Source organism: Brienomyrus brachyistius, chromosome 23 (genome assembly GCF_023856365.1).
Source record: "Brienomyrus brachyistius isolate T26 chromosome 23, BBRACH_0.4, whole genome shotgun sequence".
Classification (NCBI taxonomy): domain Eukaryota; kingdom Metazoa; phylum Chordata; class Actinopteri; order Osteoglossiformes; family Mormyridae; genus Brienomyrus; species Brienomyrus brachyistius.
The window spans coordinates 18411797-18436115 of NC_064555.1; the positions used below are offsets into that span (position 1 = coordinate 18411797).

At 49.2% G+C, this 24319-nt stretch overlaps 1 protein-coding gene across 2 annotated transcripts; it reads right to left on the reverse strand.

Annotated features, from left to right (window-relative positions):
- LOC125719104 (chromodomain-helicase-DNA-binding protein 4-like) lies at nucleotides 1-24236 on the reverse strand. Of its 2 annotated transcripts, none has more exons than XM_048993607.1 (42): nucleotides 24066-24236; nucleotides 23478-23587; nucleotides 19891-20021; nucleotides 19437-19712; nucleotides 19099-19217; nucleotides 18205-18461; nucleotides 17999-18111; nucleotides 17777-17903; nucleotides 17530-17696; nucleotides 17181-17402; nucleotides 16850-17053; nucleotides 16094-16305; nucleotides 15861-15992; nucleotides 15337-15433; nucleotides 15066-15257; nucleotides 13691-13891; nucleotides 13460-13597; nucleotides 12774-12895; nucleotides 11750-11923; nucleotides 11250-11391; nucleotides 10996-11127; nucleotides 10791-10908; nucleotides 10570-10694; nucleotides 10383-10475; nucleotides 9924-10065; nucleotides 9594-9763; nucleotides 8322-8499; nucleotides 7960-8046; nucleotides 7422-7513; nucleotides 6921-7054; nucleotides 6671-6815; nucleotides 5737-5893; nucleotides 5542-5651; nucleotides 5255-5459; nucleotides 5079-5147; nucleotides 4397-4549; nucleotides 2909-3017; nucleotides 2380-2512; nucleotides 2081-2273; nucleotides 1798-1854; nucleotides 543-695; nucleotides 1-343 (listed from the first exon to the last, which is right to left on the reverse strand). In XM_048993607.1, exons 2-41 carry the CDS (start codon nucleotides 23539-23541, stop codon nucleotides 559-561), a joined length of 5829 nt encoding a protein of 1942 aa, XP_048849564.1. In that variant the 5' UTR covers nucleotides 23542-23587; nucleotides 24066-24236; the 3' UTR covers nucleotides 1-343; nucleotides 543-558. The 2 variants fall into 2 exon arrangements, with proteins under 2 accessions (XP_048849564.1, XP_048849563.1); XM_048993606.1 differs by having other exon boundaries at nucleotides 17530-17699.
- Between the last annotated feature and the right edge of the window lie 83 nt (nucleotides 24237-24319).

Sequence of the window (24319 nt, forward strand, 5' to 3'; positions counted from 1 at the left end):
TAACTTAGAAAAACTAATATATTAATACATGTCATACTTTCGTTCAGCTCTACCGTGCTTCCACAATGATTCACTGCATTATTAAAAAAATAAAATCAGGCTGCCCTGTTCCTTTTTTTTATTTTTTACCCTAAAAAGAAACTGTAACATAACGGATTTAATAAATAAAAATTGCTTTAATATTCCATTGTCGCTAAAATGGCCTACAGAATCACTGCCTACAGAAGGGACGCGGCTTCTAGGAGCTGGCTGTGACATCATCAGCCAGCAGCCAATCAGGAGGGCAGAGGTAGAGTAGGGGGAGGGGAGAACAGGCCGCACCACGTCCTGCTGACATATCGCACTGCAGGGAACAAAGGAGACACAGGAAATATATTATGTCCAACACAAGCTGTGAATATGAGCATACAGAAGTGATAGTCTTCAGAAGAAGCCGTAAGACTAGTTTAGGCGCTTATTTGAAGCGATGAGGGGCAAGTAGCACCGCAGTGGCATCACAGTGCCTCACTGCTGTGTGAGGAAAAGCCCAATGCAGTGCTTACCCATCAGACCCACACGTCACGACCCGGCCGCCTCCGAATGTTTGTCTGACACCGGTGTCTTGGCAGCGACGGGGGATATCCGGGCGATGGTTGCCGGGAGACGGGTGACATCTGCCTTCATGTCACTAAGTAACTCCTCCAGCTGCCTCAACACTGAGAGACGACAGTGGGCAGATGTGGTCATGTTTGGGGCCAAAGGCAGCTACACCCTGCCCTGCCCCCCATGCAGGTACATAGGAAACATGAACGTATCACGGACCTGACAAGGAGACCAGAGACTGTTTAAGCTCCAATCCCTTCCGGAATTCTGTAAAAACTGTACTGGGACACTGACCCTTCCCTCAAACATAAATCGCTGCAAGTTCTTTGATGAATGAAGACCGTGGAAATGTAGTAACACTCTTCAACATCCTGTGTAAATTCATTGATGTTTAAACCTGGTAACTGGAGACGCCACAGAAGGCTCTTTATCCAGAAACTACTCAGGAATTTGCTTGGCAGTGTGTGCAGGCCGTTAACGTCAGGAACTTCAGCCGCATCATGAGATGCTGGTGTTTGCACTGTAGAAGGTACCTGGCCAGGTAAAATGGCCTTATGTTTCTGACCTTGCAGTGCAAGCATGAGACCCAACGACTCTGGGTTCCCAGCCGTCTGGCAGCTGGCTGCAGACTTTATAGACTGAACTTGCAGCACCACCTCTGCCTTTCCGCAAACATCATTTGCCTGGATGTAGGAAGCAGGGCCCTGGAGTCCAGGTGCTGTGCCCCTTACACTATGATTACATGTGCGCTGCTCGCGGATGTAAGTGACTTTTGCATAGCGGCCCTACCACAAACTCCAGCCCTTTGAAGCTCAGATCCCTTTTTGCTGAGACAGTCTCATGGAGGTGCTGATTCAGCTCTATCCCGTTAGGTCTCCATCTATCCCTGCCAGTTAGCTACAAACTGCAACCAACATTCCTCTTTGCCACTGCTGCACATGCTGTCATTCATTTCGGGACGCTTCCTGTGGACGCCTCCATTTTACAGTGTTTTGTGCAATTTAAGCACCGACTACTTGGCTTTGTTGACACTCAGATGCCTTGTGTTGCTTGGAAACTCCTATCAAAGTGCTGAACAGGAATTGATACAATGAAGTCACCTGTTTAACAACGAACAGCCACCAGGTACCAGTGCAGCTGGAAAGAATAGCGACTGTCTACCAATATACACAAATTACGCATAAATTACATGGTTACCTGTTTTAATTTGTTTACCTTTTCCTAGGTTGCCTCCATTTTTTCCAGATTTTTCAGTGGCTGTAGAAGAATGACCTGCAAACAACAACATTTTTAATCGTTCCTGAGTACTTGCGTCTCACAAGTCAGAGGTGTTTTTCCCGTAACATTTACTCAACCTTTGAGCTTCCCAAAACAACCCCAGCTGCCTGTTTGTGGATCTTAATTCCGGCTTGATCCTAGCACTTAGCATATTTATTAAATCTGCTCCAGTGGGAATAGGAGTAGGGGCAACCCTGTGTGGCTTGTGCCACAGCATCACCTTTATGCAGGACAGTGCTGGAGGACTTGCTGACAGAGCCAGACTCTTTGGGGTGCTGGTGAGGCTCTGTGGGGTGTTCGGGCTCGCTGAATCGTGAGCTGAGGCCTGTGGTGAACTGGGAAGGACCCTCAGACAGGTTCAGGAAGGCGGCTCTGCGGAGCTGCTCCTCGATCACTAGCGCCTGCTCCAGGAGCTGCAAGGAACAGCGGCCAGTGCCATCAACCCCGGTGCCCATCAACAAAGAGCAAGACGTAACGGACAGAACAGTCAAGGCAGCAGAGCCGGATTGCAGTTCACACCTTGAACCTGCGCGCCAGAAATCTGTTCTTAACCTCCATGAAGTTTGCCCGGTTCATCTCGCCCTTGAAGGGTTCATTGAGGATGGTGTACCTGGCATCACCCTGGATATCCTGCCAGCGGGCATAACCATGTCTGGGGTCACCAGTCACGAAGCACAACAAGGAGACAAGTGTGACAAACGCTCAGGAGGCTGAGCACAACAGGCAGACTGAGTGACAGCCTCGCATGACAGACGCTCAGGAGGCTGAGCACAACAGGCAAGACCTGACAACAGACTTTACTGAGTGCTGGCTGTCCCTACTGTCTAGGACAATAGGTATGTGCACTGTGTAATCCTCTGTTATAAGAATGTTAAGAATGTACTTACCTGAAATTGGCAAAAACTGTAATTATAAATGTATTTATGTAAAATCCTTAATGATGAGAGTTAGCGTCAGTAACTGTTACCCATCAGAGAGACACATGCCCGCCCCTGAGCTCAGGGAAAAGCCGCGGGTGCCGGGAAGTGGCCCGCAGGCTGAAGGATACTGTATGATGCCCGCCAGCAGCCAGTAATCGTGCCGCCGGTGCCAGATCTCGTTGGTCTTCTTGGTGATGGTGGCGGCCCTCTCCTCATTCTGCCACAGCGCGTGGAGCTCTGCCGGACACAGGCGGCAACCCACAAATGGACATGAGCAAATGATGGACCAATCAGTGCAGAGCACTGGAGCCTGATGTCACTGGGAATACTGTTCCTTGTACTGACTTGATCAGTTTTAACGTTCAAAACATCACTTCACAGTGACACCTAGTGGCCAAACCATCTCCATGCACATTACCGCATGATGGCACCACAGTGACTTACAGGAATGTGAAAAAACAGAACATGTGACATTAAAGATATTCCGTAAACATGGATTCCTGAATGTGGTCAGTCAGCTAGCAGGTACCTAACTTTCATAACTGCGTATCTGTCAGTGCCATCGGAGCAGCCTCTGCCGGCTCCTCAGTCACCCTGGGCAGCCCACAGCACTCCAGGTTTTTGTTGCTTTTGTTCAGGGGCTTATCTGCTGAACCTCCACAGCGGTGTCAACTGAACTCTGGACCTGACTCGTTTCGCCCAGACTGCTGTCAGAGGCTCCCGGAGGCTTTCTGCCATCGATCTGAGGGGCTTTCTGCCATCGATGACTGACAAAGGCTTGCTGGAGTGCAGAAACTTGCACAGATGTCGGCACAGCAGTCAGATAAAAGCTGCTTCCGCCGCATTCTCTGGACACTCCAAAGCTAAATCCCTGAATCTGGGACCCAACAAAGGACCACCAGACTGCTCCCTGCACCCTGCGCTTGCTCTGACGACCACATTATGTCAACTTTTATTTCCTTTCTTTATGGCAGAGCATTGTGAGCAGAGGACTGATCTTTGGAGCAGAAACTCTCACACACGCGAACGTTACGGTTTAAGGCGCTTCTGCTGACGCTGGGCAGACCAACAGTGGGCCATTAAAAGCCCGCCGGGTGTCAGCCTTTTGGCTGAGATTCACTTTGGATTTTCCCCATCTGTTCCTATATGTTTAAGAGCTGCTGCTTTGCAGGGTTGTTATAGCTGAAGAAGTCAACTATATGTGGAGACTGATCCCAGAACAGCTTAATTCATCTGTATACCGAAGGAGGAAACACAGAAAGGTTTTGAAACAGTGGTGTAGTAAAGCGCTGATCAGCGCCGACCCCCGAGGGGGGGATACAGCGCCTGGCCAGTGGCCCCGTTCAGAACTGTCACACAGGGTTTAAAACAGCTGTTGCTTATTTGCCTTCACTGTGGATTTGGATCAGAACATGCAGTTTCAGTCCATCTTCCCAGCACGAAATGTCACTTTAACCTCATCAGTTCTGTCCCTGGCATTTATCATTTTGAGGCCGTCAGATGTTTTCATCACTGAAAACCACGTTGACATATCCGTCCTTTAGCCTCTCTGTCATTTTAAATCTTGCCTTGCCTCCCCCCCCCCCCCCACCCACCCCCCACTCACTGCCCCACACCTGTGAAGCCTCCATCTGCAATGTTGAACATGAATTTGTGTTTCACTGGCTTCTTCTCCTCGCTTGCACTCGCCGCTCCCTCTTTAAACGTCCCTCCGTTCTGCAGCTTCGGGGCTCCCTCCAAGATGCCCCGATCTTTCTCATCCTTTGGATCTGGAAGATGAAGAGCAGAGGAGAAAGAGGATGGGATAGAGCTCAGAGCAGTATGGATATAGAGCAGAGGAGAAAGAGGATGGGATAGAGCTCAGAACAGTATGGATACAGAGCAGAGGAGAAAGAGGATGGGATAGAGCTCAGAGCAGTATGGATATAGAGCAGAGGAGAAAGAGGATGGGATAGAGCTCAGAACAGTATGGATACAGAGTAGAGGAGAAAGAGGATGGGATAGAGCTTAGAGCAGTGGGCCTTGATGTGGCTTCCCATCACCCGCTGAGCCATACACTGCCCCCAGAGAGTGAAAATGAAAACTTCAGCCCGACCATCCATCCATCCATCCATCCATCCATCCATCGGCCAGAGTGGGTTGAGAACACTGGGCATGAAGCCAGGAGACCCTGGCTGTCACATGCCGCACACGTCCACATGCACAGGAACACACGCTCTGGGTGCTGCGGATGCACCCTTTGGATGCCGTGAGGACGGCAGCGGGACAGAAGCACACTACAGCGGCTGTGGATGCTACCTCTGTCATCAGCCTGAGCCTGGCTGTCTTTTTCAGGCTTGGCTGCCTTCTTGCTGTCTGCTGATGGACCTTTAATGGGGAAAACAGGAAATTATACATCATTTCCTGGAGCCCAGGGCTTCCTCTGCTTACCCAGAAAGGTGATTTCTGCTCCAGCCGCCGCACCCCAGTCCCACCTTTCATCTCCGACGCCTCCGTTTTGGTGCTGGGCCCGTCTGACTTCGTGTCTGAGGAGGTCCTTTTCTTCTCCGCGTCCTCCAGCCCCTGATCCTCATCTCTTTCACTTTTCTTTTCTGTGGTTGAGCCCGCCTCCTCCACCTGGCGATCCTTGTCCTTTCCGGAAGATGCATCTGATTTGGTCTCGTCAGGAACTGTGATGACCTGGGAAAGGAGAAGATCTGCACTGTAGATTTCGCTTTCTCCCCAACGTTCTGCGAAGGTGACCTTTTCACAAAGCCTGCACCTCCGGCTCCTCCATCCGGGCCTCTTTGCTTTCCCTCCCAGTCCCTGCCTCAGGCTTCCCATGTCCCTCCGGCGGCTCCTTCTCACTATCCGATGGTTTGGGAGGCTCATCTGCATGGGCACAGGATGCCAAGGCATATCAAATCCATCCTACAGCACTGAGATGCCATGGGCAGCCAGGGCGGGACAGGAGCACCTGTGGGGGCAGCGCCAGCCTGGGGCTTCGCCGGCGTTCCGGAGGAGGCCGTCTTCGGGTTCCCAGGAGAGTCTGAATGTGCAGCCTTCCTGCTCTCCTCAAGCTCCAGCATCCCAGGCATGGACCACTGACCGTTTGTGTGCTCAAATTCCTGCACCTGTTCAGACCAGAGGGGGCACCGGCAGCCATTATCCATGATCACTTTGTACAGACTTCCACCAGACAATATTTGTATAAAACGTATTTATCATTCCAAACAAACCATGAATGAAACTTATACAAATTAAACTGATCTTTCACTGAAACAAAAATGATTTCAAAACATTTAAAGCAATACAAGTTGAAGTTAAAGTGCACAAAAAATGTGTATAACCACGAACCGCGCTCCTCCCCAGACATTGGGCCAGGGACCGCGCTCCGCCCCAGACATTGGGCCGTGAACCGCGCTCCGCCCCAGACATTGGGCCGCGAACCGCGATCCGCCCCAGACATTGGGCCGCGAACCGCGCTCCGCCCCAGACATTGGGCCGCGAACCGCGATCCGCCCCAGACATTGGGCCGCGAACCGCGATCCGCCCCAGACATTGGGCCGCGAACCGCGCTCCGCCCCAGACATTGGGCCGCGAACCGCGCTCCGCCCCAGACATTGGGCCGCGAACCGCGATCCGCCCCAGACATTGGGCCGCGAACCGCGATCCGCCCCAGACATTGGGCCGCGATCCGCCCCAGACATTGGGTCGCAAATTTTAAAGACAACATGAAGATCATTATTTATATTATAACCTTATCTAAATTATAGAATATTCACATTCACATGTTTATTTTTCAATTTTCATAGTTCAGTGAGGAAAAAAATGGGTACAAAACCCATGGGTACAAAAAAGAGAGTGCAAAAGCCTGAATAAAACACCACCAGAAACAGGCAGCAGGTTACCTTCCTGCGGATGAGGGACATCACGCCAATGCGCGTCAGCACGTGCTGCCGCGACAGGCCCTCCCGAGGAACGCCGTCGGCGAAGGTCTCCACTCGCTCGGCGATGGGCTCACAGAGGTGCCGCATGAAGAGGGCAACGTAGGCCCTGAGCGAGAGACAGGGAAGAAGGTCAGAGAACGAGGTACCGATTGCAGATAAGGCCTTGGTGGGGGGAGCTCCTACTTTAGCAGCAAGTACAGGCCAAACTCACTTGAACTCCTCATCAGATTTCCCACGCAGGTCCCTGACCACCCACTGCGCAGTGAAGGCATTCTGGGGGGGCATCCCATAACGCATCACTGCATTCAGGAAGGCCTTCCTCTGGCGGGCGTTGAAGCCCAACACCTATATATGACACATGTGTCAGGAGAAAGAGAGCGTGAAGAGGGGAAGTGAGAGAAAAAACAGAGGGAGAGAGCGAGTGTGAAAGAGAGGGAGAGTGTGTGAAGGAGTGAGAGAAAAAGACAGAGGGAGAGTATGTGAGGGAGTGGTGGAGTGAGTGAGTGACAAAGAGAAGGAGAGAATGTATGTGAGTGAATGAGAGACATCAAGAAAGTGAGCGTGAGTGAGAGAAAGAGACACCCAGAGGGAGAGAGAGTGAGGAAAAGGGTGTGAGCGAGTGAGAGAGAGAGTGTGAGTGACAGCAAGAGTGTGAGCGAGTGAGAGAAAGAGAAGGCGAGTGAGAGAAGGAGAGGGACAGAGACAGAAGTACCTCGACATTGCCGCCCACTCGGGCCATCAGGGGAGACAGAGACTTCTCCTTCTCATTCCTCAGGCCTTTCCTGTTGGGCCGGCGGGAGCTCACTGCGAGAAGAGAGTCAGTGCAAGGAGAATCAGAGAGAGGAGAGGGTCGGCACAATGGGGGGAAAGAGTCAGTGTGAGGGGTAGGGAGTCAGCATGCAGGGGAGGGAGTCAGCATCAGTGTGTATTCAGTGAGACACAAACACACACATTCACATTTGTGCAGAACATCCAGTCATTTCTATGAGCAAAACCCCAATCCCAGCAATGATAACCTTAACCCCTACCCAGCCCTAACCTTAACCAGAAGTAACCAAACGAATAAAAACAAGACTTTAGCCATTTTTAGCTTTTTTATTTGTGGCGAACAAAAAAATGGTCTCCACATCATCAATATAATAGGTTTCTAACACATTGTGTTAAAAACCTATTATATTACATTTTAACACATTTAACACAATATTACATATACCCAGCAGACCCCCCCCACACACACACACTCTCATTACCTTCTGAACGCTCATCAAAGTCCTCGTCTCCCTCCTCTGAAGCCACAGAATAATCTGACTGATAGTCCGACTGGTCGTCCTGCCAGTCTGTTCAGAGAGGAAGTGTCTTTTTGAGAACGCCTGTCACACACAGCTTACACAGATACACAAATACTGCCCTGAATCTTCCTTGATAATCAAGCCCCTCTGCCCAGTGTCCTCAGGCCATGGTAGGCCTCTGTATGGACGCTACGTAACATCACTCTGGGTTGAATCACAGCCAGAGGTTGTGCTCTTCTTTAAATGCTGTGCTTTTGCACTCTATGCCCACCGGATATGAGGAGCGCGCGCACTGCCGCCGCCCCAGGCCCGACGGGCCCTACCTCGGTCATCCTGCGCCCCGTCGCTGTAGTTGACCTGCTTGCGCTTGCGCTTGCCCTTGCCCAGGTGCCGTGCCAGGTCCTCCTGGTAGTGCTCATAGTGATGTCTCAGCAGCTTTTCCCAGTAGTCCGGCTCGGCGTTCTCCTCCAGCCGGGCCAGCTCCTGCTGTACCTCCTCGTCCTGTGGGAGCCACAGTCCCTGAACACTGCTGCCACGCAGACTGAAGCAAGCAGCGAAAGCTTCTATGCGATATCACGCGGCCTCAGTCACCAGTGCATTTCATTAAACCTCCTTCCCGAAGTCATTTTACCGAAAATCTTGCCAAGATTCATTTTTCCTCATATTACGATTTTAAAGGACTTCCAAGTCCTCCTTCCTGCTTGGGCTTTTCCTCGGAAGGCCTGTGCTAGCAGCTCTCGTTCCCTGGCCACGGACTCTCATTCCAGGAAATCCCTGCACATCCCCAAATTCCCCAGGAGATATAATCCCTCCCCCTGTCCTGTGACAGCCCGGGGCCCCTGCCCCAGAACGGTGCCCTTGGTATCCATCCAGGTGGCATCCCTATAACGTGTCTTTAGTACCCTTGCTGGTTGCTGTCGAACAGAAGGAGAAGCAGCTCTATGTTGAGGTCCCTACAGATCTGATAACTCCTCACCAGTCCAGCACCTCTGTCGAAAAACCTTGATTTTACCGCATGTACCTACAAAACTCCTATCCATGAGTGAAAGAGGGGACAAATCTTACCTCCCACAAGATGGGCCTACATGGCGGAGCCAAGCATCACCTCCCAGTTCAAACGCTGCCAGTCCAGTTAGTTAATAAGCACCATTTCTGTGCACTTTGTAAATTTTGGAAGCTCTTCTCTAGATTATGTGAAAACTGCGTGTGTTTCATTTCCCGATACTTTACTGTGATGAGGAAGCCTGACTTTAGGTCACTGGCGTTTTCACCTCAAAAACAACAAAAAATGGGCTAATGAGCTCTGGAAACATGCCCTTCAGCCACCCGGCGGGTGTGAGTGGGAGCCTCGCTATGAACCGGCCACTATCGTCTGCTGTATCCCCTGCAAAGCACATAGTACTTCACAGGTTTCCCGCAGCCATGAACTGGATCACTGGTTTTGAGCAATGAATGGGTTAACCAACTACTTTAATACTGAGAATTTCATTACCAAACGCTGCCGCTAAAACACTTTAACGTTTTCTATTTTCAGCCCTAAACCACCACAGTACGGGATGAGCGACGGGCTAGAGAATCCCTGAAGAATCACTCACTGTGTCCTTCTCATCCTTCACCACATACTGGGCCACCTTGAAGGAGCTCAAATAGTCATTCATGCTCTGGATCTCGGTGTCGTCTGTGGCATCCTGGTTGCGATCCAGCAGGCGCTCGATCGCCTTGTCGTCATAGTGGATTACACTGCTGTCATCCTCCTTGTTTTCTCCTGTAAGCCATAGTAGGGAGAAGGGGGGCGGCAGGGAAAGGTAGATGGTCAGTTTGGTGGACCCCCCCACATCACTGACGAGATGATGTACAATTTTATAACAATGACACAGCTATCTGCATGCACATATGAACCCGACACAGACAGAACCCAAAACCACCTTCTCCATTTTCATCTTTGAAAAGCTCCTCAGTGCCAAATTTGAGGATGTCGTCCAACTCCTGCTTGGACATGGAGCCGGTCTTCGAGCCCAACCCAGGACGCACAACCAGGTGGGTCAACATCATCTTCTTCTTTGCTACCTACAGCAGATGAATCATGGCCGCTGTCATGGCGTCGCCCCACGATACTGCCCGGTGACATGCACACCATACGCACACCATACTCACGCCATACACACACCATACTCGCACCATACTCATACCATACTCGCACCATACTCATACCATACTCGCACGCCATACGCACGCCATACGCACGCCATACTCATACCATATTCATACCATACTCGCACGCCATACTCGCACGCCATACGCACACCATACTCATACCATATTCATACCATACTCGCACGCCATACTCGCACGCCATACGCACACCATACTCACACCAGCCTCACCTGAGTGACTCTCTCCTCCACGGAGGCTTTGGTCACAAAGCGGTAAATCATCACCTTCTTGTTCTGACCAATGCGGTGAGCACGGCTGAAGGCCTGGAAAGAGGACAGGGTCGAGGATGTCACACTGGGAGGATGGGGAATCTGAGCTGAAGGCCGGTTACTGGATTGAGCTGCATCAGCTACCTACCTGAATGTCGTTGTGTGGATTCCAGTCAGAGTCATAAATGATGACCGTGTCAGCTGTGGCGAGGTTTATACCCAAACCGCCAGCCCTTGTTGACAGCAGAAAGACAAACTGTTGAGCTCCAGGAGCTGAAATAGATAGAGAAACGGCCATGATTTCTGAACAAATCAGAGAAACGGGCAACTTACTAAGAACCTTATGGCGACATGAGCAGAAAGCCTCACCGTTGAACCTATCAATGGCCTCTTGTCTCATGGTTCCAGTGATGCTCCCATCAAGTCTTTCATATTTATAACCTTCATTCTCCAGGAAGTCTTCCAGTAGGTCCAGCATCTTAGTCATCTGATGGCAACAGAGCATATAAGATGCATACGAATGATGAATTTCAGGCTTTTCTTTGCGTTCCTGTGTACACTGCAGCTCACGTACCTGTGAGAAGATCAGCACCCTATGGTCACCTTCCTTTAGCTTCTTCAGCATCTTCTGCAGCAGAAGCAGTTTCCCAGATGCTTTGGTCAGGGCGCCACCTTCATACATTCCATTAAGCATCTTGGGTGCTTCCTGTAAGCAACAACTTGTAGGTGAAGGCAGCGTTTTCCCGCCGGCGACAACAAAGTGCGTTTATCAAAATGGAGATCATGGCGACAGGAAGCGGCACCGGCCACTCCTCATGCAGTTCCTACCATGGCTGCTTTAGGGAAGAGATAAGGATGGTTGCAGCACTTCTTAAGGTCCATCATCACGTTGAGAAGGGACACCTGGTTTCCTCCTCCACGAGTGTTTAGGGCCCCAAAATTACGCGTGAGGATGAACTTGTAGTACTTCCTGAAAAAAAGAATAAGCTATTCAAATATGCATATTATCCCACTCACCTTTCTCTAACTGGTAGGGCAAATTAACCCTATTCCCATTAGCGCATGACACACAGAAGCCTAGCAGCTCACACCTTGCAGACAGCACCGCGCACCTCCCCTACTGTACGAGCCAGCACCCATATTTACAGGTCTGCCTAGCAGCTGACACCTTGCAGACAGCACCGCACACCTCCCCTACTGTACAAGCCTGCACCCATATTTACAGGTCTGCTTAGCAGCTCACACCTTGCAGACAGCACCGCGCACCTCCCCTACTGTACGAGCCTGCACCCATATTTTCAGGTCTGCACCCCAGCAGGGCTGCTCACTTCTGCATGGGACTCAGCTCCACACGAACAATGAGCTCCGTTTTGGCCGGCATGTGCTTGAACACGTCAGCTTTCAGTCTGCGCAGCATGTGTGGTCCCAGCAGATCGTGCAGCTTCTTTATCTGGTCCTCCTTGGCGATGTCTGCAAACTCCTCCAGGAAGCCCTCTAAGTTACTGCAAGTGGAAGACAAGATGTACACAGCACATAAAGGAGCAGCCACAAGTATCATCACTTGGCGATCAAACCCTCTAGAGCAGAGGTGGGTAATCTTACCTAGAAAGGACCGTTGGGTATGTGGGTTTCACTGAAACTCCTTAATTACTAATTTGAGGACTGATTGGCTAAAGAGTCCTTACACCTGGGTTTGCACAGCTGACCTAAAGGTTATCCCAAAAACCTGCATACACACCGGCCCTTCGTGGATAAGATTGCCCACCCCTGCTCTAGACATTTCACCCCAGTATACCATATCTAATGCCATAAAAAAGCAGAATTCATGTATGCTTCAGAAAACTCCAAAATCAGTGCAGAAGATGAGCTCTATGAAAATGAGTAGACGATTCCTTGTTCATGAGTCAAAAAGATCAGCCTTCATTTATTGACACCACTGCTACTGCCCGATCTGTGACCGCATATGCACGAATGCCACACATTCTCCAGCAGTTTACGGCACATTCACGCCGCATTTTGTTTTTGGGGCATTCGGCTATGCGTGGCCTTACACTTCTATGTGAGACAAAGTACAGCAGAGAGCAAAGCTTGGGGTCAGAGCACAGGTTCAGCCTTTCATCAGCACCTGAGGTTACTGGCCTTGCTCGATGGGCCAACAATAACATCATCACTGCAGACCACTGGACCGGAACCAGTGACCTTCCAGAAAGAGGCACAGACCACCAGAAAGAAAAAGAAAAACAACCTGCATATTTCCAGGCACGGAAAACAACCCGCATGCTGTATGGGAACAGAACCCATGCTAAGTGGGCAGGTGATTAACAAGCAATCATCAGGCATGAGGGAACTGACCTGAATCGTTCAGGGGTCAGGAAGTTCAGCAGGTGGAAGAGCTCGTCCAGGTTGTTCTGTAGAGGGGTCCCCGTCAGCAGCAGCTTGTACTTCAGGGAATAGTTACTGAGCAGCCTGAAGAACTACAGGCCAGAGAAAATGGACAGGCTTAGGCTTAGGAGTCAGGCTTAGAGGTTAGACTTAGGGGTCAGGTTTAGCCTTAGGGGTTAGGATTAGATTTAGAGGTTAGGCTTAGGGGTTAGGATTAGGGGTCATGCTAAGGTTTAGGGTTCAGGCTTAGGGTTTAGGGGATAAGCTTAGGGCTCAGTGGGGAGGAGACCTCTTCTGTCAGTGGTCAATGGGGAGAAGATCTCCTCTGTTAGTGGTCAGTGGGGAGAAGACCTCTTTCAGTGGTCAGTGTGGGGAAGACCTCCTCTGTCAGTGGGGAGGAGGCCTACTCTGTCAGTGGTCAGTGGGGAGGAGGCCTACAATGTCAGTGGTAAGTGGACTTTATGCTTCCTCATACTAATATTAATTAAAAATCCATCAGCATAAAAGTTTCACTTACTAAAGTTCCATTAGTCAAGATACATCGCAACCATTAACTGCAAACATTGTCTGAGCGGAGCTGTAGGCAGGACACCACCCTCCCTATCAAATGCCTGCTGCTGAAAATGAGCTCATTTGGGGCACAGACAGCAACCCACTTTGGACTGGTTGTTCTTCAGCCGGTGAGCCTCGTCCACCACCAGACACGCCCAGGTGATGGAGCCCAGACTAGCAATGTCAATGGTGATGAGCTCGTAGGACGTCAGAAGAACGTGGAACTTCACAGACGCCTCTTTCTGCATGGAAGGAAGGGCATGGACCTTCGTGAAGACAATGGTCCCGGACGCAGCATGAAAGCTGCTCAACGGTCAGAAACCTCGAACACGGACCTTCATTTTGGAGGCCTTCTTCCCACCCCTGATGGCGTTGTCGTCAAAAGTGAACTCGTTCTCACGAATCACGGCACGGCTGTCTTTATCGCCCACGTAGGTGACCACATACATGTCAGGAGCCCAGAGCTCGAACTCACGCTCCCAATTGATGACTGTAGAGAGAGGGGCGCTCACCAGGAAAGGCCCCTTTGAGTGACCCTGCCAGACAGACAGACAGATACGTCTCAATGGCCACAAAAAAATGATGACTGAGATACAGTACTGTCTTCGGTGGTTAAAGAAAATGATTTTTAAATGATCTTCATATACCAGAACAATCATGATGTCTGTCAAAGATTGTCAGCTTAGTTATTTCAAAATCTCTCCTAAAACTTTCTCAATATTTGCAGCACCCATCCAGTACGTCAACGTATTTTTTCACTCGACCACTAGCAGACCTTGTTTAGCTAATAGTTAAATAACTCTGTGAGGTATCTAATTAAGCTAATTAATTAATTGAGCTGGTGATGAATACATGGAATGGCTGGGGTGCCCCTGAGGAGAGGTTTGGGACTGAAACGTTTTTCAATCAGCTATCCAACAAGATATCAGTAACTTTGGAAAACATAAGAAATTGTTCGTTTTTAGAATTATTCTAAATTTGAATATGTTTTAACGTTAATTACAGTTTTATTCTGAGAAATGATACACTTACTACCCAGATGAACAGCTTTAGCTCAGGATTCACAACAATGAATTTACTGCACATTCTGCCTCAATGTCAAACTTCTGTCGCAATGTGGACGATCTCTGACCGCCAGTCAGGTGGTTAAATGTGTCTTTCTGTGTCTTAAGGTCATGTCGTAAAATGTCTATTTATGTTTTAGCATTTATATTGTATTTATGACTTATTTTTCATTCGCACTGCGACCAAGGAGAGTGACATTTCAACTCAGCGTATGACTCCATACATCATATATATAGGTAAATTTACTGTGACTTTAAACGTTTACAGCCTAAGACTTCTGCACATGACTGTAACAAGGGCCCTGAAGTGCTCACGCCAGAGTGGAATATCTCACATACACTGTCAGCCAAATGAGGGGACCCTACACCCACAACACAGCCGCTCAGTGTAACGCAATACGGAAGTACTGGATGAAAATGTGAACTGATTTCACTGTAGCAACCCAACCAGCGTTTTCATGCCATAGTAACAAAACAAGACAGAAACAAAAAGGATAGAAGAACCATCCTAACTCTAAACCTTCCCTGGGACCGGAGAACGGGAAAAAAAACACTGAGCTACTCCTCAAATGGTGCTTTTATGCATAAGAGAAGGATTCTGCAGGCATCCCATTTCTATCGCTGCACACCACAGAGAGCGCCCCACCTCTTTGTAGAGAGAATAGAGGAAGACGACGGTCTGGATGGTCTTGCCAAGCCCCATCTCATCCGCCAGGATGGTGTCGGTGCCCTGAGCCCAGGAGAAGCGCAGCCAGTTCAGCCCCTCCAGCTGGTAGGGGTGCAGCGTGCCCCCGGTCCGGTCCAGGTACTCCGGCTGCTGCTCGAACTTCACGGTGGGCTGTCAAAGGGGACGGTATACAGCAGGTGACGGGCCCTGACAGCCACGCTTCACAGCGCATGCGAGGGGCGACACTCACGTCCACGGTGGGGCTTTGGGGGGGCCGCTCGGACTGCCGCATCTTCCCCTTCAGCTTCAGCTTTGCTGGCCTGCTGTCGTCACCGAGCATCAGCTCCCTGGGCAGCAGAGAAACCAGATTCGACATCGTCGCGCAAATACAAACTTGACTGAGGTCAAGCATCTCATGTGGGGACAGCAAGAAGACATCTGCACTTGCACCACGTACTGAATGAATATCCTGATGCATGCACAGACATTCTGAAGTCTGTATTCTAAGAGGTACTTTAGCTGTATAATATCACTTCATATTCAGTGCCATTCCACTGCCTGGAGTAGCAGCAAATCAATGCGTATTAATTGCATAGAATCTGTGTCTTTAGGATGAAATGTTTTGGAGGTTGCATAAACTGCACAGAATATTCACCCAGGAATATTCACCCAGGAATATTCACCCAGGAATACAGCCAGGAATATTCACTCAGGAATACAGCCAGAAGCACAGACTTCATGCTAGATCATGCTAATCTTACGGGGATGTCTTACCTGTGGTTCCAGTACTGCTGCTTGTACGTATCGTAATCAGGAATATCGATGTTCTCCATTTCCCATGTAGCCTGGTCATAGGGCAAGTCCTTCCACTTTATCAGGTAATTGAAGTTGTTCTTCTTATCTGTCCTGAAGACAGTGGAGAACAATGGTTTTCTCTCAGATTTTCAGAGGTATCCCTTCCACCATCACTAGACACAGATGCGAGGCAGGGAACCAGCAAAAGTGACCTGTGATTGAGGATGCGATGGATCACCATCCATTCCATTTTGATGCCAAACCGGAAGAACTTCTCCTCCATCTTGGCAAAGTGAGGGTCTTTGTTCTTCCTTTTCATGCTCTTCTCCTCGTCCCCTTCACCACCAAAGTCCACAGCTGGGGGCTCTTCCATGTCATTCTTGCGCTGGTACATCCGGATCATCATCTGACAGTAGATCTCAAGCTAGACAGAGTCGTTAAGTAGAGCATTACATAAGATTCACAGCATCTACACCACACTAGCGCAGACTCAGTATGACCTTTCACCTCCCCCACATCATGCAAGTGGTGGGCAGTAGTATCTTAAAAGTTAGGGAAGCGCACTTGTAATTGAAAGATTGCAGGTTTGAATCCCCTACCAGCAAGGCACCACTGAGGTACCCTAAGCAAGGTACCGCCCCAAAGCACTACTCTCTGGGCGCTGAATTAGCTGCCCCCTGCTATGTCACGATGTCACATATGGGTTAAATGCAGAGAGCACATTTTGTTGTTGTGTGCTGTGGTGTGTCAACAATGACCACTGATCACCAAATTCATAGCTGCAGGTGGTGCATTACATGTGCGTTTACCTGTAGCTCTGACACCCACGAGCAGTGAAGTGGTGCTTTACACGTGCGTTTACCTGTAGCTCTGACACCCACGAGCAGTGAAGTGGTGCTTTACACGTGCGTTTACCTGTAGCTCTGACACCCACGAGCAGTGAAGTGGTGCTTTACACGTGCGTTTACCTGTAGCTCTGACACCCACGAGCAGTGCCAGTAAGACATGTTGCTCCATTTGACAAAAAACTCCCTCTCTGGCCGACAGGCTGGGAGTGAAGGGTCAGGGGCGTCGGCTGGGAGATTGGAGGGGCGGGGAACAGGCTTATGGGCCGGTGGGTCATTCCAGCGCCACGTTAGGATCTTTTGAACTTTTCCCTTCAGAGGTGGACACTACAATGAAGAAAAAAAAATTGAGAGGCAGAGATCAAGTGACTTTCACAAAACTAATGAAGTTGCACACTGACGTGGGCTCATAAGTAGGTCACGATATCTCTGGTGTGCTGCTGTGCTGACTGACCTTGCATCGAGGGCAGACCCACTCGCCGTCAGGGATGCTGGCCAGTGGCGGGTTGAGGCAGCGGAGGTGGTACGACGAGGGACACGAGTCACAGCACAGCAGCTCGCCGCCATCTTTGCACACCCGGCAGAACTCCATGTGGTTGTCGTCCTCCTGGGGCTCAGGGTCCTCGGAGGCATCCGAGCCATCCTCCCGGGCCTCCCACTGTACGCCCTCTTTCTCCTGCCGAGATGCCGAGTGTGCGGGGGACATACACTGGACCATTAGCTGTTGTCATCGGACACCAAATAATATATGAATTCCAAACAGCCACACGTCTCCCCCATTGCTAAGGGGGGGGGTTACTAACACAGTGGGGGCAGCTCCAGGTTCCCTCGGGGGCTTTCTCCATTTCAGGATCCAGACACACCATGTGGTATGCACGGGGGCAGGTGTCGCACAGGATGATCTCGCCGCCCTGCTGGCAAACCTCACAATAGTCCTGATGGTCCGTCTCGTAGCCCTCGGCATCATCTTCTGCTAAACGACAGGAGGCGGCTTTGCGTTACCGCTCCTCCGCCAGCGGGTCAGCGCGGCCGCGGAGCCCCGAGACTAACCTTTCTTTTTCTTCTTGCCACTCTTGGGATTTTTCTTCAAGCGGCTGCTGCTCCTGCTGGATCCCTCCGTCACGGACGCGCCGGCGGAGCCGCCGTTGTCGGCGTCACTCTCGTCATCGTCCTCGCTCTAAGAGACGGTGACAGATTGGAGTCGGTCACGCTGTGGTGCTGGCTGACTTACGGGCCCCAGCAATGCTGGTCAGAATGGCACGGTGCCCCTACAGAAGAGCGTTTCCTCTTGCTGCCGACAGAGCCTGCTTTCATCTTGGCAGAAGCCACCTTCTTGGCCTTCCCCTTCTTCTCCTGGGACTTGACCTTCTTACGCGCATTCGGACCTGAGTGACAAGCAGCATAAGAATTGTTTGGAGACTTACCTCCACTTCCAAACAAAATGCAATCCAATAAGCTGACTCAGAAAGCCAGAAGACCTTTTCCTTCCTTTGTCTTGGCCTTGCGTATGACTGGCACAGGAGGAGGAGGAGCAGTCGGAGTGGTGGGGGGAGCAGTGGATTCACCCACAGTAACTCGTGCCGAAGGCTCCCCCTGCAGACCGGTGCTGGGCACTGCGGCACCGGTGGCTGATCCACGCAGGGGACTGTTGGTGCTGAACTCACGCCATTTTGCCCCGAGCACCATCATCATCTTGGACACGGCAATCTTGGGGTTTTTAGCTGCAATGAGGGGTCTGTGTGCACAGAAGAAGGTCGCAAGACAGTGAGACTGGACACGGCAGGATAACATAGCTGAGAACCTCACCAAGAGCGTCAAAAAAGCAGAGCAGTTCAGGGCTAACTGCAAATTGCTCTTGTAAAGGGATGACCCAGCTACAACTCTGGAAAATTACTGGAGTAATTACCATTACATAACTCAAGTGCACCTATGTCCCCTGTTCCCTTGGTATAGGAACCTAAAACATTTTAGTTACAAACCCATATCCTTTAATTAAATTACTTGTAACGCTATCCTTGAAGCCACCATTGAAAATGTATGTAACACACAGCAGGGGTATATATGAGTTCTGTATTTTCAGCCCCTGGATTAGTCTGCCACTGGTGCAGCCTCTGTCTTCTACTTCTCAAAAACACTATATTTACCTTCTATTTCCTTCTTACAAAATCTCCTTTTTACACCTGATTGCCAGACAGTATGTCCAAAAATAGGACATGATTTTTCATCCCAACACGTCATTAAATATGGCTGTCACCTTGCGGATACTCTCTTCCTACTTCACCTGAGTAATTACACCCAGCAGAGAACGCAGCAGAGGCACTGGGTCACAGCCGGGGCACAGAATGTAGCTATGGCTTACAAGGAGGCCAGACCTGATGAACTGACTGAAGGCCTTGTAGTTGGTGAGTGTGCGGTAGTCCTCCTGGGTGAACACGTGATCGATGTCCTCCATGCCCCACTGGTCCAGCAGCTGGGAGGATGATTTGGGCTCCTGGGAGGGTTACAGGTGGTTACTACACATGTGGACTTTTAGCATCGTGTCCCATTGCGAGACGCCAACAGGAGTCACCAGAGTGCCGACCTAATGTGTACTGTGTACTATGTCACCCCATCAAAGCGTCTAACACACAAATGCAAAGTGACATTATGAGTAACTTTGCCAGAGTACCTAATAAATGATGATGCCACCTTGATTGCGGACCACTCTCACCTGGCTGTCTTCATCATCATCCTCCTCTTCCTCATCCTCTTCTTCCTCTTCAGGCTCTTTCTTTTTCCCTTTTCCTCCATTGGTCCCTGTAGCCACTTTATCTTTCTCTCCGTTTGTCCCTCTCCTTTTCACGACGCTCCCTCTCCTCCTCCTCTTCTTGCCTGGAGTGTAGTCGCTTCCCTCGGTCTCAGAGCCCACAGCCCCTTCTCCGCCCTCCCCACCCCTCTGTCCCCCACCAATGCCTGGCACTTCCTCCGGAGAGCTGCTAACCAGGTCCTAGATGGAACGGGAGATGGAGAGCACAAGCTGGCGACACACGAGGTCTGAATTTAAAGTTCTTAGATATACAGCTGAGCAAAGAGACCAGCCAGATTGTGTGTGTGTGTGTCTCTATCTCACACATGCAGACGACTACAGAATTCACGTCAAGCCAGACACACGGACAGTAAAGTACCTCTTTGCGGGGCCTCAGTCTCTTGCCAGTGACAGTCTCACGGCTTTTCTTTGCATTCTTCTTTCTCCTCTGTGAAATTGTTTCCTCCTCATAAACTACGTCTTCATCTTCGTCCTCCTCCTCTTCCTCATCTAGCAAATTGACGTGGCAGAGGTCAGCATCATAAATGACTGATCCCTACAAAAATGGTCACATGGAAGAGCAGAAACTACCTCTCCCACCTGTTACCTGTACAGCAACAGATTAACCACCTTAAACACAAAATGTTGGTCAGACACAGACAACATTGTCAGCTGCACAGCATCATCACAGATTAGTGCTTCCCAACCCAGTCCTCAAGGACCCACAAACGGTCCACATTTTTGCTACATCCAGCTCCCTGCTGAATGGAACAAGTGTAGAGTTCTATTTCCAAACAGAGAGCAGGTTGTATTTGCAGGGTGATTTATGAAATTGAATTTATTTATTTCGGCAGTTTTAGCCATGCTGGGATACTCAACTAACCCTACAAAGCTTGTGTGGGGAATGACCTCCAAGGCTACTTGTAGAAACCAAGGGCCCCCAACTACCTGCCTCTTCGGAGCCCATGCTGTTATGTGTCGTGTTAAGTGATCTCCGTTATGACTGGAAACCCCTCCCATTGTCACATATTCATTCAGCTCTATGAATGACCAGGTGTAGAAATAATTCTTTGAAGGTAATAAATTGCAACATTTAAAAACAGTTCCAGAATATATTTTGAATAAAAATTCTTCTTGCTTCTTTACATAACACACTTAATTGTAACATTTTAGACAGTTTTTTTTTTCAATATGCTCAATTTCGACCATTTTCTCCAGCGTACGAATAATTTTTGGCTACATTGTAGGCAGAACTCGTGCCATCTAAAGGATGTATTACCACCCAGAATTTAGCTACTTCATTAGCATAGACCCTTAACCTGCACCGCATCATCCTGGGTACGATATTAATCTACATCCTGTCCAATAAGTAGGTCCTCCAACTTACAGGGAAAACTTGGGGGTTGGTGGCAGGATTGACACTCCAGCTACTTGAAAAAAACTCACACTGGTCCATTTGGACTAGTGTGGTGCTGAGGTATCACTCGCCACATGGCTGCACTCAGGATCTCAATCCTGAGGTGGTTTGTTGTGTGGTGGGTGTGGCAATGCATTGTAATCACTGCATGCTCCTTACCTCTATTAGTAGGTGAATTTTGGTCAATTTTTATTTGCTTTAAAATTTTTAAAACAGTTTTTGATGTCACTGCATGTTAAGATCCCTACCTGCTGTACTGTTCGTGGGCATCAGCATCATGCATAAACATAATCTATCACCATTAACCTATCGGCTTCCAAGCATGAACTCAATTATAGTTTTTTTTCCACTGTCGAAAAAAAAATGTATTGGATATTTATTTCAGACCAGCACAAGCTGCTGTCAGAATTTAAGAGCGGAGGTGGGTAGTTCAGGTTGAGAGAGTAAAAGTCCAGACCAAGATCTTGTTTCACCGTCACAGAGTACAGTCACAAAGTACAGTCACAGAGAACAGTCACAGAAAACAGTCACAGAGTGGTTGGGTGAAACAAAATCTTGGTCTGGACTGAGTTTTGGTTCCCAGTGCTATAACATACGATGAAGAAGCCTGACATTAGGCCGCTGGCAACCAAAACTCACTCAGTCCTCATGAAATCTAGCAATGAACTTTTGTTACATTTCCAAAATTCCACAGTCCACAGTAAACCTGTCAAGAATTTATTCCGCCGACCAAGTGAGTTTTGGAAATCTGTTCAAATCAAAGTTTCCTCATATTGTCACATACTCATATGGCTTTTTTTTGCCACGTTTGGTCTGGCAAAATATAGGATAGTTATTGTTCAAGTGGATGCACTAACCGACAAGGAGACAAGCCAGGGTTGGGCTTCTATAGAATACCATCCAAGACAGAAAAAGCCAGAGAGGAGGAGATGGTGCATTTGTGCTTAGATGTGCCTCCATCCCTCTGCTGAGTCAAAGGACCCCTTACTACTCATTTTTCAGTATCAGGCCATGGAGACATCGCTCACCAATCTTCAGCGATATATGTACACCAAGGGCCTTGGTCAGGAACCCGTGGAGGTGGAGAGGCCAGGATCAGACTGGCGACCTTCCATTCACAGGGACAGAGACTTAGCCAACTAAGCCACTCACTGCCTTGAATTCTGCTCAGAAGGGACTCTTTTGTCATCATTGTCTATTTTTTGTGAGAGTATTCAGGCCGTCTTCCAGATGGGGAAAGTTTTTTCCCCACAAAGAAATTACTTTTTTAAGTAGTTTGCAATTTTGTTCATTTTCAATTCATGATACACATGTCCAAGGGTGGCATGGTGGTGCAGTGGTAAGCACTGTTGCCTCACACCCCTGGGACCCGGGTTCGAGTCTCCGCCTGGGTCACATTTGTGTGGAGTTTTCATGTTCTCCCCATGTCGTCGTGGGGTTTCCTCCAGGTACTCCGGTTTCCCCCCACAGTCCAAAAACATGCTGAGGCTAAGTGGAATTTGCTAAATTGCCCGTAGGTGTGCATGTGTGAGTGAATGATGTGTGAGCGTGTCCTGTGATGGGCTGGCCCCCCATCCTGGGTTGTTCCCCGCCTTGTGCACATTGCTTCTGGGATAGGCTCCGGACCCCCTGCGACCCAGTAGGATAAGCGGTTTGGAAAATGGATACACATGTCCCAGGTCAAAGGGCTTCTCGTGAAAAATAACTGAGCATTTCCTTACTTACATTTGGTTTGGATCGCTGAGATGGGTGCACATGAATGCTTGTGCAAACTCATCAGTAGAATTGCTTACAATAAATGATTTTACCAACTTAAATATGAATCCATATTAACTGTAACATTAGCATATTTCATACCATTATCTGTATGAATGTGTGATTTGTTTTGCTGCTGCATTTGCTGTTTTTAAATGGTTACATCGTATAATCCATCCATCCATTTTCGTTAACCGCTTGTCGTATTCAGGGTGGCGGGGGGTCTGGAGCCTATACCGGAGGCTACGGGGAGAAGGCGGGGAATAACCCTGGATATGGCGCCAACCCATCGCATTGCACACTCAGATATCACTCACACAATATCGTATAATATGTAATTAAATACAAATCACAATATAATTAAATATTAATTGATTAAATTATCTGGCGCAGGCGTTATTTAAAATCTGCCACACGCAGCCTCGATCGTGCAGAAACTGTCATAGAGCGTCCGATCGTTCTCGCGCGAAGAAGACACGCTCTGGTGCATGCGCAGTCCAAACCGGGCTTCCGCTCCAAATAGGGCAGCGACAGCTGTTAGCTGACATGCTAACTGTTACCAGCGGTGCTGTTAGCCGATAAGCTAAACTAGGATTAAAATGGGCGGCTCATGCGTACCGCCCACCACAACCAATTCCACAACACATAAATATTCAAATAGAGGAACACTGAATGTTGCAGTAAAGCTTAGCTACAAGTGTTATTTCCCAAATGCTTTTCTCAATCGTGAAATATTGAACAGAAGGCCATATCTCAGCGGGTTACATTATTCGGCACTTTCGTTAGGACCTTACCTGGTACCACCGACCGGTCCGGAAACGGTGCTGTGTCCTCCCTGTCATCCTCACTCGCTGACATGCTGCCGGTTGGTACAGCGCAGCCTGTGGAGCCTGCAGCCGGGCGCCTGTTCATTACAGAGGGAGTGAGAGGTTGGAAGTGCCCGCGACCGCGGAGGAAAGACGGGGTGCCGCCCGCGTCCCTCCGACCAGCCTGCTAACGTTAGCACAGAGGGACTCAGTCCGCATACCCCACATCTTTCAGATGTTTAACTCCTCATCATTTATCTGAAGTCAACAAAATAAAAACAATGTGAACTCGAATACATCAGGCAAACAGGCTTCAACATGTGTGGCGATATTTTCCGGTACATGTAGCCTGAGAGCATGCCAGCGCTGTCACGTTATTAAATTACTGTGATGCCATCCTGCATTTCACCTGCACGGAGCTGAATTTAAGGCTAGCAAATGAATGGTCCAGATAAGCAGCAGCTATCTGCTTTATTTTCGTTTACCTGTCCTTCTTTTACCCTTAAATGTTGCCTTTTCCAAAATAAAAGCAAAGCTTCGCATAAGCGTAAATACCAGCCAACAGTTCATACTCACTAAATTGACGTTGCTGAGTGCACGCCGCTACAGTACGCCACACGTTGAAATCCTTTGTGTTAGTTTCCCAATGATAGCTGTAACCCCAGCGTTAAGCCCCCGGCTGCCCTGTGATACTGCCCTGTCCAACATCGGAGCCTCGCTGTCACTTTCTCATTAACACAAAGAGAACAGGACAGACATCCCATAATATATCTGTCCCCTCCCTCGCCATGGTTACATAGCACATATTATTATATTATATATTATACTAT

Coding starts and splice junctions, on each gene's coding strand:
- LOC125719104 (XM_048993606.1), bottom strand. CDS start 23,541: ATGTCAGCGAGTGAGGATGACAGGGAGGACACAGCACCGTTTCCGGAC. Junction 15,258..15,336: donor CCCAAAGCCCCACCGTGGAC/GTGAGTGTCGCC, acceptor CCCCTTTGACAG/CCCACCGTGAAGTTCGAGCA. Junction 10,066..10,382: donor TGGAGGAGAGAGTCACTCAG/GTGAGGCTGGTG, acceptor CATCTGCTGTAG/GTAGCAAAGAAGAAGATGAT.